We start from the raw sequence: 15955 nt of genomic DNA, 5'->3' as shown, positions 1-15955 counted from the left end.
ACCATGCATCAACCTGGTTAGATTTTTTACAAGTGCTTCAAAAACCTCATCTGAAGACGAACTGATGTCTGGATTTTATGGAGAAGAGTCCTCTCACTCAAACATGTTTTCATCTCGTCTAAAGAGAATCATATTATGCACAGATCTTCACCCTGCTTTCTCATTTCTATCTAACCAGGAGAGATGAACGCAGTAGTTACAGTTCACCACCTGAGGAGGGTTGTAGTCTATTTTCAATACAATATACTATCAGTGTAAATGCAAAAAAGTGTACTAATGGAGCATATCTTGGAGGTGTACTAATGGACTAAACGATTGATTTACTCTGGGATCGTTTACAGTGTTTGTCACATTTTTACAAAGCTGTGGCTCAGTGGGATAATGCGTTTATCTCTGGATCAGGGGAGAGCACTGGTTCAATCCCTGCTGCAGTCAGCATGTTGTTGTGTCCCTGGGAAAGACACTTCACCCCAAACTGCTCCTGTGGGGACGGCCATCAGTTATTGAATGTATGTAGGTCGCTTCGGATAAAAGCGTCTAACAAGTGACATGTAATGTAATGACATAAACACATTCATATATAAAGCAAAATACAGCCAAATATATTCAGTTAAACCCTAATAACAAATTGTCCTGAAACCCTAATGGACATAGGACCACTGTGGAAACGTAGACAACAACAGGCTGAAGGAAACTTGTAGTCCCTACTCCCTTGAAAAGTAGTTCCTGGTTTAGTGGAAACTCGCCCATAATGCTGGAACAGAGTTATTTATTCCTGCGTCACTGTAATTGCTGAGCTGCTAGGAATTGTGGGACAGCATTATCTCCTCTCATTTGGTCGGATTTGTTGTCTGGTCCAACAAAGAAAGCTCTGAAGCTCCTCTCCTAGGAACCCTCCTGAGACTAATGGCGCATTTCCACCACAGCGCAGAGCTCGCTTTAAGCGTGCCGTGCCGTGCCCGGCCCGTTTTTGGTTGCGTTTCCACTTGGCCTAGTACCGGCTAGCGGGTACTATTTCACAGTTTTTCTGGCCTCATAAAATCGAGGTTCTTTCCGGGCCAACAACGAGGCTGAGTCGGGCTGAGTATGCTAAACTAGAGAGAGAATTGCTGGCAAGGGGGCTACAACTACAACAAGATGAACATATTTGACCGTGATTTAATTGTAATACACGTTTCAAAATGATGCCGAAGTAACAACATACTGATACCGGTTAGTAACAACCATGAATTAATGCTTTGACAAGTCTGCAGACAGACGGCAGGCGAAACACCTTTTAAAATGCGTGTTTTCTAAATGGAGATTGGCTAAGCTAACGCAGTATCTGCTCCGACCGTCCACACTCACAACAACGGCCTATACAGACATAAATAAAGCAGCGACTGTATTCACCATGACACAGGCAGTCTGTGGTTTGTACTTGTTTCACTTTTGTCTAGTTTCTGAACAGATATGAGGAGCTGTGAGCTCTGAGTGCTAACAGCTAACGGCTGTGTTGTTTTTCTGGGGTTCTCTGAAGATCACGTCACGGCTCCGCCTACACTGCGTTACTATAGTTACTGCCCCAGCTACTAAACTGTAATGGAAACGCAGCATAAAGTGAGCCTGTCCTAACAAGGCCTAACGAGGCCTAGCCATACCGAGCGAGGCCGAGCGAGGCCCTGTAGTGGAAATGCGCCATAAGACTCTTGGACTTTCCATCATCTAACAGCGGTTCCCAACCTTTTTCAACTCAGGGCCCTCTTAAGAATCTAAAAAGTGTTCGCGGCCCACATTCAACCATAAACGATACGGAGGCTAAATAAAGTTCTGATGTGACACGTTGTTAATCCAGTAGAACAGACCGCTGTCAAGGACTGTAATGACCGCTGCTAAGGAGGATCGAAAAAGAGAAAGGAAAAGAGGTTCAAATGAAAGCAAACCTTAATAATGAAATGTTTCCACACAAATCATAATGTTTTGCTAATTATTTGGCGGCCCACTTGCAGTGCCTTCGCAGCCCACAAGGAGCAGAATTTGTTAGTCAGTAAATGCTGGGTCTGCTAGGAAATGTGGGACAGCATTATCTCCTTTCATTTGGTCCAGAAAGGTCCAGTGGACGTGTTCTGTGGTCCAACAAAGAAAGCTCTGAAGCGCCTTTCCTAGGAACCTTCCTGAGAGAAAGACTCTTCGACTTTCCATCATCTCTAGAGAATCAAACGCTCATCTAGAGAATGAAACAGCTTGGATCATGGTTAGGTCCGTAACCCTGGTGTCTTGGTGATTAATCCTAGCATCCATGTGTGTGTTTCCTCCTCCTCCAGGACACCTTGGGGGGTCACTTTGACGCGTCGCAGGCTCTGGTGGGGGATCTGTCTCAGTTCAACCTGTGGGACCGGGTCCTGAAGCCAGCTGAGGTCCTCGCTCTGTCCGAGTGCAGCTCCTCGGCGCTGGGGAACATCGCGCCCTGGACCGACCTGGACGTAGACGTCTACGGAGGAGCCACCAAGGAGTCTCTGGACCCCTGCCACGCCCAGAGTTCTGGCCCCAAACAGTGAGGGGAGGGGGGGGTGGAGTTAGTGTTGGTGGACGGAGAGATGGACGGAGAGATGGACGGAGAGATGGACGGAGAGATGGACGGAGAGATGGACCGGTTTCTGTTTGTTTTTAGTGTTGGTGTCGTGGATCCGATTGTAACACTCACAACATTAAAGGTCCCCTATTATACTGTTTTTCATTCATATATTATGGGTCTCAGATGTATACAAAACCTCTTTTTGGAACTAAATGAATACTCACTAGAGTGGCTTGAAACACATGATTATATGAATAGCTTTTGAAGTGGGATTTAGTGTTGGGAGGCCTGCTGCTGGACGGAGAGATGGACCGGTCGCTTCTGTTTGTGTGCATGAGACAGCCAAATATATTCAGTTAAATCCTAACAAGAACTTGTTATGAAACCCTTGTTTTACTATATTTGTTATGAGAAAGGATTGTTATAGGCTCTCTATCCCAATAGTGGCGTGAGTGTACCCGGATTTAATCTAATCAGGACGATGCTCCACAGAATACCCAAACACACAAATTAGTAGGTCGACTTCACACCAGCCTCAGCAGTTAAAATGGCTCTTCAATGATAGAGAACTTATTTTAAATGAGACAATAAGTCAACGATTAGGGGTTATGAAATGATGAGGAATTGTGACAGTCTGTTAAGGGTTGGTAGGAATGCAGGACGTAAGAAACAAGAGGTCTAGTAGTTTTTATTTTGTATTATTCAAATGTTTATTTGAAACACAAGTCATGCACAGTTTGTAGTGTTGCTGTCCACGTGTAATCCTGCAGAAAGTCACCTGAGTGCATGAAAGGAAACACTGGCATGAACCGGACTCCTGGGGAAACATCGATTATCTGCTCCGGTTAAATGTCGATAAAAGTAACCACGCATTCAGGCAGAAAAATCTCATGGATCAACTCAGACTGATAATAATCTTAATTTATGAAATATATCAAGGTGGGTCAATGTCTCCTCAGACAGCGGCTTGTAGGATATCTTGTGAAAAGTTATCCGTCGTTGTTCTGCTTTGAAATAACAATCTCCGCTCATCACATATAAAGTCATAAAGTATAATTATGTATTATTTAGAAAAGCATTTTCAAAATAAACTTCCATCGTTACTTAGGTCTGACAGATAATCCAATGTTTACTGTAAATACCTACAGAAGTGGCAAGTACGCACGTTTTGTTGACAAATTGTTCATAGTTAAAATAACCACAGAAAAAGCCTGAAATTACAGGGCAAAAAAGTGTTACTGAAAGTTACGCAACAAATAATTCAGAAACGTTTTGATTGAAAAAAACTACAAATGTAACTTAAATCCAGAAGTCACGTGACCATGAGTCCTTGTTTGAGCTTTACTCAAAGATAAATACATCAACGTTTCGGTTAAAAAACAATGGAAATGGCGTTAATCAAGAACAGGAGTCACGTGAACTATTAGACCTAGGTTTGAGTTGGAAATGTTACTCGAATCTACGCGACGTTTGGGTTGAAAAAACGATGTTACGTGACAAAAAAGTTTACGTTTTTTTAATGGAGTCTACCTAAGTACTGCATGTGAAAAATAAGTTAACCGTACGAAATGTACGTGATAAATAAATCTGGTTTCAAACTTTAAAAAAATAGTTACTGAAAGTTACGCGACAAATAATTCGGAAACTTTTGATTGGATAAAACTACGAAGGTGACTTAACTCCAGAAGTCACATGACCATGAGCCCTTGTTTAGGCTTTACTCTTGTCCCAAAGTTACGAGATAAATACATCAACGTTTCGGTTAAAAAAACAACGGAAATGGCGTTAATTAAGTACGGAAGTCACGTGACAAATTAGTCGTTGGTTTGAGTTAGAGTTACTACGGAGGAAATGTTACTCGAAGCTACGTGACGTTTGGATTTAAAACGGTTAACGTTTTTTTTTTTATGAAGGAGTCTGCCTACGTTTTGCACGTGAAATATAAGTCAACAGTTTGGGATACTACGATATTTACGTGACAAATAAATCTGGTTTCACACTTTTAAAAAAGAGTGACTGAAAGTTACGCGACACATAATTCAGAATCGTTTTGATTGGATAAAACTACGAAGGTGACTTAAATGCAGCAGAAGTCACGTGACCATGAGTCCTTGTTTGGGTTAAAATAACTATGAAAGAAGCTTTACTCATGTCCCAAAGTTACAAGATAAATATATCAATGTTACGGTTAAAAAAACAATGAAATGGCGTTAAATTAAGTACTGAAGTCACCTGACCAATTAGTCGTTTGAGTTAGAGTAACTATGCAGGAAATGTTACTTGAAGCTACATGACGTTTGGGTTAAAGTAGCTATGAAACCTCTACTCATGCATCAAATGGCGTTAATTAAGTACGGAAGTCACATGACCAATTAGTCGTAGGTTTGAGTTGGAAATGTCATTCGAAGTTACTTGACGTTTGGGTTGAAAGTTACATGACCAAAAAGTTGACTTATTTTGTTATTCTTTTTATTTTTTTAAGTACTCCACGTGAACAATAAGTCAACAGTTTGGGATAAAACATATTACGAAATGTACGTGACAAATAAATCTGGTTTCACATGAACTGTCTTCTGGTTCACGGTTACATAAAAAGTACTTAAGCTGTAAATACACAGATAACGTTCCACAGGTATCTGACCTGTGAGAAACAGCTCAACCTGAATCTGAAGCTCTCCTGGTTCTAAAGGGTTTCATTCGCTGTGAGTATCGTCTGTGTTCAGGTTTTCTACATCCATGATCTGGTCAAACCGTGGTCTTATTACTGTGTAACGTGATGTCGCTCTGTGCCAGTCTGCTTTAACCTCTCACAAACCTCACGTTTACTTCAGAAGCTCTGAATCAAACCGTGCTTTATCTCTGGAGGTCGTTACAGATGAGAACAGACATTTAGGGGCTTTGACTCAAACAGTAAACAAGCCTCAGGTCAACACCGTGTCTTTAAGACCAACATCTGCTCTCTGTGGAAGTGCCTGCTCTCATGCCGGAAATAACTATACTGTTTTATTTATGTCTTCTTCTTCTTCTTCCTCCTCTTCTTCTTGTTCTTCTCTCTCTCTCTTTCTTTCTGTCTGCTTCTGGATGTCGCGCTTGTCTTTATTTGCATCTTCATGGATCTTCTATGATGTTGTGAAATAGGTGGTTTAAAAACAATAAAGAATAAAATGGTTATAAAAACATCCCTGTTTGACTCTTAATGTATTGGAGAAACTTGTGGAAACGGTGTGTGTGTGTGTGTGTGTGTGTGTGTGTGTGTGTGTGTGTGTGTGTGTGTGTGTGTGTGTGTGTGTGTGTGTGCGTGCGTGCCTGCGTGTGTGTGTGTGTGTGTGTGTGTGTGTGTGTGTGTGTGTGTGTGTGTGTGTGTGTGTGTGTGTGTGTGTGTGTGCGCAGAGGTGAGTATTGAGCAGACGCCTCAGTAAGTCTGTTCTCTGATGCAGACAAAACAGATTACTCACAGCTCCAAGACAGGGTTGATTCATGACTGATGATCCTCACACACACACACACACACACACACACACACACACACACACACACACACACACACACACACACACACACACACACACACACACACTGACATATTTCTTTGCGCTCTGTTTCTTCTGAAGTGTGATGTGACGTCTAACCTCGCTAGCTGAGCAAACATTTCATAATATAATGTGTCTCTCCTGTAGTCTGATTTCCTCTCCTAACCAGTGAAATGTCATTAAAGTTATAGTTATGTTGTATCACCACAGGTAACAATCACACTGCCTTAACTACTACTAATAATAATGAGAATAACACACTTTTTATGCAGGAGCTTTGCGAGTTGCCGTTTTGTTAAAGCAACAAAACTACGGTGGCCGACAGCTGCCAACGGTCCAGAACACTTCGATGCAGAAATAGAAACACAAATGTTCCAAAACAAATGTTCCAAAAGTCAAGTTGCTGAATGTTTTCTAAAGGATGCATGTGTTGTCAAGTTGCTGAAGATGTTTGTTCATGTGTACAGGAACAATTAGCAAACATTTAGAGAGTCTAAATTGATTTTCAGGCTGGATGACATTTAACGAGCGGTCAGATATCAGCGACACATCATTACTGATGCAGCTCAACAAACATGAGTAACCCACGTGTGTGTGTGTGTGTGTGTGTGTGTGTGTGTGTGTGTGTGTGTGTGTGTGTGTGTGTGTGTGTGTGTGTGTGTGTGTGTGTGTGTGTTTAGGGGTTTAAAGCTGAATGTGGGTCAGATTGAAAAGATGGCTGATGAGGAAGGAAAGAATAAGGTTTTACACACACACACACACACACACACAAACACACACACACACACACACACACACACACACACACACACACACACACACACACACAATCTTAAAAACTAACTTGAAAATAAACAAATAAAGATATTTAATATGAAAAAGATGTTTTACTGAAATAAAAAAATTAAGTGATAAAAATAAGAATTAAATATATAATTTTTATATAAAACTTTCAAAAAAATATTGAATAAAAAAATGTTTTGCAACAAAATTAATTAAAGTTCTGGCCATAAAAAACAATAATTAAAAAGAAAGTTGCTGGTAGAATATTCACTAAAATTAAGCAAATGCAATAAAACAAAGATATCCTCGATGCAAAAGCCTTCAAACTTTATACAGATGTTATTAATGTAGTCAAACCACCAGAAGCGTGAGGAGATGTTTGAAGTGATTTTGGTACAACTTGACTTTATGATCGGGACGTTATTGGGATGAAATTGGCCAACTGACAGTAGACAGATAAACGACTATGTCCGTTGATTGACATCCTCTGAACCAATAGGAAGGAAGCTAGGTGGTAGTAGGCGGGGGTTTCTTCCGTAGCGACAGCCCCTGAACCAATGGGAATGAAGCTATAGGCGGGACCTCCTGTGTTTAATGTCTCCTTAACAACCGAACAGAAACAGGAGAAGTTTTCGGAGGAGAAACGCCTCGTAAGTAACTCTTATCTATTTAAATATCCTCCTCTATGTCCCTCTGCATTTATCCTCCCATAACAACACGGTGTTACTCGTGATATTACGACTGTACTTTAACAAAAGTAGATTTCTGAGGGTAGAAAACACTGTGCTATCAAACGAGCTATGCTAATTAGCCACAGCAGCTAACCGCTAAAAACAAACCGTTACTTGCTGTTATCATATAAATCATATTTTGAAGGTGTGTAATAACGATACTTGTTGTAGCTTGCTGTCTGTGCTCAGCGATATAAAGCTGGGTAAGGTTACACTGTTGTTAGCTTCATGGTTTCAAATCAAGCTAGCAGGGTCGGTTTTTGGGTTTTAACGTGTATAAATGTGTGTGTTTTTAACGTGTATACATGTGTGTGTTTTTAACGTGTATAAATGTGTGTGTTTTTGGCAGGAGTCGGAATGGCAGGGACTGGAGAGGCAAAGAAAGAGGAGGCCGACTACAAGAGGCTACAGAGCTTCCCTCTCATCAGGGTAACACACACACACACACACACACACACACACACACACACACACACACACACACTCTGACCCTAATGCCATGACAACATGAATACACAACAAGCAGAGGAGGGAGAAGTACTCAGATCTTGTACTTGAGTAAAAGTAGAAGTACTCAGATCTTGTACTTGAGTAAAAGTAGAAGTACTCAGATCTTGTACTTGAGTAAAAGTAGAAGTACTCAGATCTTGTTCTTGAGTAAAAGTAGAAGTACTCAGATCTTGTTCTTGAGTAAAAGTAGAAGTACTCAGATCTTGTTCTTGAGTAAAAGTAGAAGTACTCAGATCTTGTTCTTGAGTAAAAGTAGAAGTACTCAGATCTTGTACTTGAGTAGAAGTAGAAGTACTCAGGTCTTGTACTGAGTAGAAGTACCAGAGTGTATGAATACTCAGCCACAGTAAAGGGATACTGTGTATGTTTTTAAGAGAGGTTGTATTATGTATTTTAGTGCTTTGCTGGGTCTGTTTCTACAAACTGAATCTACTCGAACAAATACACTGACTGGAAGTCTACCAACACGTGATCAGGGATATTTATCTGTGGGCAACATGTTTGTTTCCTTGGGTCAATATGTTGAAATCGACTTCATCATTAAAACCAAAACCCTCAAAATGTCCAACAGAAATTTTTCTTGACTTTAGAAATCTACCACTTTATTTAAAACGCTCATCTCCATTTGTTCTTTTGCAACTAGAACGCTGAGAGCGCACAGCATGCAGAGAGAGAGAGAGGGCAGCAAGACCTGACTCTCAACAGTTCTGACATTAGGCTTTATAAACTACTGTTGGATGCATCACATGTGTCTCTTTCTGTTGAGTGTGAAATGTCTGTCTCCCTCTCCTGTAAATGATCCTGACCCTCTCTGTTTGTCCTCAGCACACAGACATGCCAGAGGAAATGCGAGTGGAGACGATGGAGCTCTGTGTGACGGCCTGCGAGAAGTTTGCCACCAACAATGAAGTGAGTGTGAACTCTGTAACGTCCTTTAATCACACATTCAGATTGGCTCGACTGGACCTCCTATCTGCACACACACAACTGTTCACGCTCAGTCCATAGGCGGTCTGTGGTGCGACAGATACAGTCTCTGCCTTATTTCATTTGGACAGAGCAGCTACAATGTTAGCGTAGCCTAGCTCTTATCAAACCAAACTCCATCCAGAAAAGCAGCTTTTTAAAAGTGTGTTACATGCCATCGACCTGAAGACGCATCGATTCAGGCTTTTCTCTAATGGGTGTGATTATCTCATTTTTTCAGCTTCCGTTCCATATATTTATTGAGATGAAATCACTGCAAAATATGTTCATGTTCGATCAGTGCTGTGAACCAGCCTGAGTCAGCGGTCCTCTCCTCTCTTCACGGAGAGAAGCTCCATCTCCACCACAGAATCACACGTCCTTTCCTCGTCCCACAGAGGAGACACTACGTTGTTAAAGCTCAAGTAAAGATGGAGAAAAAGTGTTCCTTAATATTATTTCATAGTTTAACTTTTATTTACTTGCTGTTTTTGCTTAAAGTGAATGTATTATTGATTTAGTTGTTTTTGTTATTGAAGTAAGTTAAAGTAGTTATTATGCTTTTAAGGTCATTCTCTGTTACATTTTTTTATGATTCCGGCCGCTACAATTGGATAAAGGAATGCACGTAATATTACAAATACACAATTACAATTATGCACGCATATAGGTACAGTGTTTCCCCCAGGATGGAGTCATAGCAGCTGCTAAGGCACGTGGTGCAGCGGTGCTAAGGCACGTGGGCCCAGCACAATGTGAGCGCGGAGCGCGTGGAATCTTTTAGTGTGTGCGCGTGCGAAGTGCGCCCCGCCAATTTGTTTGTATGTGTCTGCCAGCACAAGAAAGGCTCTTGAGGCCTACGTAGCGCCAGGGCCGGTTCTAGACTATTTGCTGCCCTAGGCGAGATTTCATATATAAAGAATAAATGAAAAATCTCTACTAAAGACAAATACACTACAAAAACAGAAACTTATTGACATAGGTAATATACGTCAAAATGGCTTCAAATGTATTCAGTATTGTATGAACATGTTTGAATTGGGGGGTGGACGTCACATCCTCTTGGGGGGTCCGGGGGTATGCCCCCCGGGAAGATTTGTTTGAACATTTTAAAGTAAAATGCTTCAATCTGGTGCACTTTGAGCACACAATGACTAGAGACCTGAGGCCTGTACTACGAAGCTGGTTCAACCTAACCTGGATATGTTGGAGTTAGCCGGTTGGCCTAAGCCAAAACATACGCGCTCTCGCTAAGCTGTACTACGACGCTGGTTATCAAGTGGATCGCTCAAGCCAGCCGTGTCCTATCTAGTTAGGTGCGCGTTCACATGAAAGAGGTGGTATTTGGAGCATTCGACCAATCTCAAACATGGACAAGCGTACTGGCAGCGCAGCGTCATACTTCCTGAATGAAAAGTGAACTTTAATATTAGTCAAATATGAAGAAGTTAAACTTTAAACATCCATGACTTAAACACTTTATCCAGGATCAAAGCCACATAGCTGCACCTGCAAGGTGAATACAGCTGGTAACAGAGAAAGTGTTTGAATGCGTACATTAACAGGTTTATGATATCACTGCCCCGTCTAAGACACGATCTGACTTTAATTACATTTGACTCCAGTGTTTCGTCAACTTAATGTGTTGCTTAAAATAATACTTCTGCATACAGTATGTGACACTGTGAGTGTTGCACGGCCAGATACGGCTCAGCTGACTCAGATAAGGAAATATATGATACATTATGATGTGATATGATATGAATGATAATGGGACACATCGACGTCTGCACTCACAGTGCTGCGGACTGTACGTAATGTTACTCTGATCCGGTTACTTATGTCGTGGCAGATATTTAAGTAAGCTTTCTTAACGCTAATGTTATAATAGTCAGATTGCTCTGAAGATGGGAGGAGGGGATATTCTATTAATGTTCACGTTCACACAGTCAGTTGATTTTTGCCGGCCGTCTTTCCTGCAACGGCAGTTTTTCTGTATTTCCTCTATCCTGTAATATGACTTGATCGCTTTAAACTCCGCACACTGAGCTCTGATTGGTCAGCAGGCGGTGCTTTCACTGAGTTGATCTCTTAGCCTGCAACCTAACCTCCTCCGGAGCAGGTTAGCCGCTCAGCATAAGTTACCATGGAGATCTAGCCCGCTAAAAAGAGAACCAGCGCCGTAGGACCGGAAAGCCCGAGATTTCCCTGAAGTTAGCCGCTAAGCGAACATCCAGCTTCGTAGTACAGGCCTCAGATCTAGGGGAACTCTAAACACCCGTATGAAAAAGATCGGTTTACATTTTAATAATCAATAAGTATGTGAACATAACCAATAACCCATAGCCAATAACAAATACATGTAACTTATTTTATTTTTGTTGTTCATTCATATCTTATTTTACCTAGTTAACATTTATTTATTTATGCATATTTTTGTATCTCTCCAACTTTAAAGGATACTTTTGGTTTACTGTCCTATAGTATACACTGGAATGATTTCAAACCTGTTTTTATTCATCCTAATAATTATAAAGGAGTGCCTTGGAAATATGTGTTTACATCATTTGTAAACACATATTTGTTTGAGACCCACTGAGATAACTTAGTCTAAGTGAACTATCTAAACCCTCAGAGAGTCCCTTACCTCCCTGAGCCTCTCAGTCTGACAGGACAGCTCTCCTCCACCCTGGCTGTAGAAACATCTACTTCTTATATCCGTTAGCGCACCTAGCACCAGATTCTAATAACAACAGCGCCGGTACCGGTGCGCCCTCTCTCTCTCTCTCTCTCCCTCGCTCGCTCTCTCCCACGCTCGCACTTTGGCTGTGAGCTGCGGGCACCTGATAAGCCAACATCCCCCACTTTCATCACTTACAGCGCCCATCGCACAGGGCAAATGAAAAGTGTAACCGGGGTGAAAAGGGTGTTACATTTACTTAAAGGTGGGGTAGGTAATTTTGAAGAAACCAGCTCGAGTGTGCTCGAATTTGAAAATACACAGCCGGAACAAATCTGCCACTTCCTCACAGAGCCCTTCCTCCAACACACATGAACGCGCACATGACCAATGAGGGCACCAGATAAGTTTGTGCACAGATGGAAGGCTGACAGGCAGGTAGGCCATCCAGTTATTTTAGCCGGGCCGGCTCAGATGATTGGTCGTGCTTTTTACAGTACTACAGCTTCCACAGATGATGATTTATTTATGGATTTTTTTTTGTCAAAGCACTTCAGATATTCATTGCTATCAGGATGTTAAGAGCATTCCATGGAATATAACAAGTCGAGCCAGTTTCTCAAACTTACCTACCCCACCTTTAATTATGAATGTTGTTACATCAATGCCAAAAATTAGGATGAGCGCCAACGGTCAAAAATGTTTTTTCCCCTCCCAGAGCTACCAGCGCAGCGCCCCCCAGATCTGGCGCCCAGGCGACCGCCTATGTCGCCTATGCCAAAAATCGGCCCTGCCAGTTCATACAGTGGCAATGTCTCAAGATTTAGCAAAAATACACCTTTATTGAACATACAGTAACGGCCCGTCCACACGGCGGCTTGCGTTGACGCTTCAACGCTTCTGCCCATTCACTTTGAATGGGGTGACGTCACGCTTCACCGAACTGCATTGTGGGAGCAAAGCGTAGCTTTTCTCGCGGTGCTCGCTGCAAAAGTAGAGCAATGTTCTACTTTTGAAGCTTCGACGGAAGCGTCAGCCAATCGAATCATATGCCAGTACAAGCTCTAGCCAATCAAACCGCTGCTTGTGTGTCCGGGGCGGGAGATTCAGGTGATTGGTTGTTGGTCTAGCTTCAGACACGCCCGCCGGCAAGCGACAACGCACGCCGCCGTGTGTAGGGGCCGTAACACAAATACTACAAATCCACATAACAATTAAAAATTAAAAAGGGTAGCCACTTATTATTATTTTAATAAAAAAAATATATTTATTTTATTTTTTGGGGTACCTGGCTGGCGCCCCGCTGTTTGTATAAACACTGAGGGAGAGAAGCTAAGCTGCAGTTTAGGGTTCACATGTAGGGTGTAAAGTGGTAGCAGCCAGATGACAGTGATATAAGTAAAGAGTAGTTATTGCAGTTAGTTACAGATTTATGTTACAGCAATAATAATAATACTACATGTCATTTATATCGAAGCAGGCAAAGAAGACAAATAACAACAAAAGTACGAAGCTAGGTGTAAAAGTATTATACAGTGTTAAAAAGTCCAACTAAGAAGGAGCAGCCAGGAGTAGTCATCATATTAAGGAGGTACATATTGTGTTGCTGTCATTCCCTCACATTACGCTCATCTTGTTTATTGATCTGTTGACCTGTCCTCCGTGTCTCCAGAGCGCAGCGAAGATGATCAAAGAGTCGATGGATAAGAAGTTTGGAAGCTCGTGGCACGTTGTGATCGGAGAGGGCTTCGGCTTCGAGGTGACCCACGAGGTGAAGAACCTGCTGTACATGTTCTTCGGGGGGAGTCTGGCTGTGTGTGTGTGGAAGTGCTCGTAGCCCCTCCACACACACACACACACACACTGCGACACACTGCGGCACACCCACCGTCTGGAGGCGCAGGGACTCGTCTAAAGGGAATTAAAAAAGGCATAAGATGAGATGTGCCGCTCCTCTCTTTGATTCTCCGTCTGTCTCTGAAGTTACGGACCGACACACAGCAGGGTCCTCTTCAGGGAGTGTGTGTGTGTGTGTGTGTGTGTGTGTGTGTTTGTGTGTGTGGGTGTGTGGGTGACTTTATATGTTCGTGTGTGCTGGACACACACTGTTTTTTTTAAGATAACATTTCATCTGCACCTTCCACCACAGTTTGTAAACTGTCCGCAGCCCCCCCCCCCCCTCCTCTAACAGCACTAGTGTTTCAATAAAGTTTGTAATATTTTTTATGTGTACATATTTTGAAGCGTTTTTACAGAGCAGACCTCTGCAGACTGACTGACACTAACCTGACCCCTGACCCCTGACCCCCCCGCTGCAGGGAGAGACTCACTGTGTGATTGTTAACGTTCCTCTGTGGACTCACCTGATTGTACAATAAACTCTGAAACCTGTTCAAAAGCTCACTTTATTCTCTCTCGTGTTTTATTATGTTTTTATGAATGTTGACGCATTATTATTATCATCTGTTAGTGGGTTATTATTATATTTCAGGTTAAATTAATCATCACTTTTTTTAATTTGAGATGTTTGTTGTTGTTGTGTTTCAGCAGCTGGTAAACAAAGCTCCAGACTCACTACGTTGTCAAATCATATTACTGGTTATTGCATAAAAACATATTCAATAATATGAAATACACACTTTTTATTTAAAATAGTCCCAGATGATTTGAATAAATCCCAGAGCGGGTCACTGATTCATTTTAAACTAACTTGTTCTCCATGTTTATCAAAAGAGGTGTGTGCGTCTTAAACACACCACGGTCATGAGATGAAAGTCAGAGAGAACAGATTACATCCTGCAGGTTGAAGGAGCTGGAGAAAGGGACTATAATAATAATACAATACAACTATTAACTTTGATATAAAACATTTCAATAACACTAATACTTGAAACAAAAACAATAATAACCTAACATTTAAAAATCAAAAAGTCCATACATAACAAAGACAAATAAACCCTAACCCAAACACTTCGATTTAAAACAGATCAAGCAAGTTATATGGAAATCCAAATATATATTTTAATATAAACCATGCATAATATACATTAATAATGACTTCATAAACTCAGCAAACAGTAATAAAGAAAGAATAAGTATTAAACCCTTCAGTGTCTGTGTTGCACTCTGACCTGCTGAGTCGTGCTGACCTCAGTGTGTGTGTCAGGATTGATTTAAAACACACACTCTGCACCGTGTACACACACTGTGACCCTGGATCAGGACGCACTGCACCGACGTCACTCATCATAACATTAATAATTATAATGAAACACCTCTCTGACTCCAACACCTCTGATTAAACACAAACTGTCTTCCTGCAGAAATAATCAGACAGTCTGTCGCCCGGAGGAACTCACACATTTAGATCTGTTCTGTACGGAGGCCGACAGGTGAACACACTGAGACTCTTCCATCAGGAGAAACAGCTTCAGAGAGGATGCAGATCTAGAAACCCAAAGGTTCCACATGAAGAAACATCTCCAGCAACTTGACAACACATGCAGCGTTTAGAGAACATTCAGCACCTTGAGGAGACATGAGCAGAGTTTACTAAAAGCTGAACGTCACCAAGCGCTGAAGAAGCTCAAACACAACGGAGACCAGGGGACACTAAAGAGTGACGCACACAGCTGGGAGACCAGGGGACACTAAAGAGTGACGCACACAGCTGGAGACCAGGGGACACTAAAGAGTGACGCACACAGCTGGGAGACCAGGGGACACTAAAGAGTGACGCACACAGCTGGGAGACCAGGGGACACTAAAGAGTGACGCACACGGCTGGGAGACCAGGGGACACTAAAGAGTGACGCACACAGCTGGGAGACCAGGGGACACAAAAGAGTGACGCACACAGCCTGTTGTACTTAAAGGTAGGGTAGGTAATTCTCTTCAGAAACACTTTTTGTTATATTCCATGGAATGCTCTTAACATCCCGATAGCAATGAATACATTAAATGCTTTGACAATAAATACATACAAAAACATCATCTGTGGAAGCCGTAGTACTGTAAAAAGCACGACCAATCATCTGAGCCGGCCCGGCTAAAATAACTGGATGGCCTACCTGCCTGTCAGCCTTCCATCTGTGCACAAACTTATCTCGTGCCCTCATTGGTCATGTGTGCGTTCATGTGTGTTGGAGGAGGGGCTCTGTGAGGAAGTGGCAGATTTTCTCCGGTTGTTTACTTTCAAATT

General features: G+C 42.0%; 2 protein-coding genes across 3 annotated transcripts in view; both read left to right on the top strand.

Moving 5' to 3' along the window:
* The window catches only part of nptxrb (neuronal pentraxin receptor b), a 28148-nt gene extending 22431 nt beyond the window's left edge, over positions 1–5717 (top strand). For both annotated transcript variants that reach the window (XM_034132841.1, XM_034132842.1), the window contains one exon: positions 2304–5717. In XM_034132841.1, coding sequence (XP_033988732.1) covers positions 2304–2537 — 234 coding nt within the window. In that variant the 3' untranslated portion in view covers positions 2538–5717. The remainder of the gene's footprint in view (positions 1–2303) is intronic.
* A 1713-nt stretch (positions 5718–7430) lies between these two features.
* Positions 7431–14157, top strand: LOC117484382 (dynein light chain 4, axonemal). The gene is made up of 4 exons (XM_034132839.1): positions 7431–7517; positions 7948–8027; positions 8934–9017; positions 13427–14157. The coding sequence occupies exons 2-4, from the start codon at positions 7956–7958 to the stop codon at positions 13589–13591; spliced, it is 321 nt and encodes a 106-aa protein (XP_033988730.1). The 5' UTR covers positions 7431–7517; positions 7948–7955; the 3' UTR covers positions 13592–14157.
* Positions 14158–15955: the final 1798 nt, after the last annotated feature.

Source organism: Trematomus bernacchii, unplaced genomic scaffold, assembly GCF_902827165.1.
Source record: "Trematomus bernacchii unplaced genomic scaffold, fTreBer1.1, whole genome shotgun sequence".
Lineage (NCBI taxonomy): Eukaryota > Metazoa > Chordata > Actinopteri > Perciformes > Nototheniidae > Trematomus > Trematomus bernacchii.
Note: the sequence above shows the minus strand (reverse complement) of the source record. Positions and strands in the feature narration are given on the sequence as shown.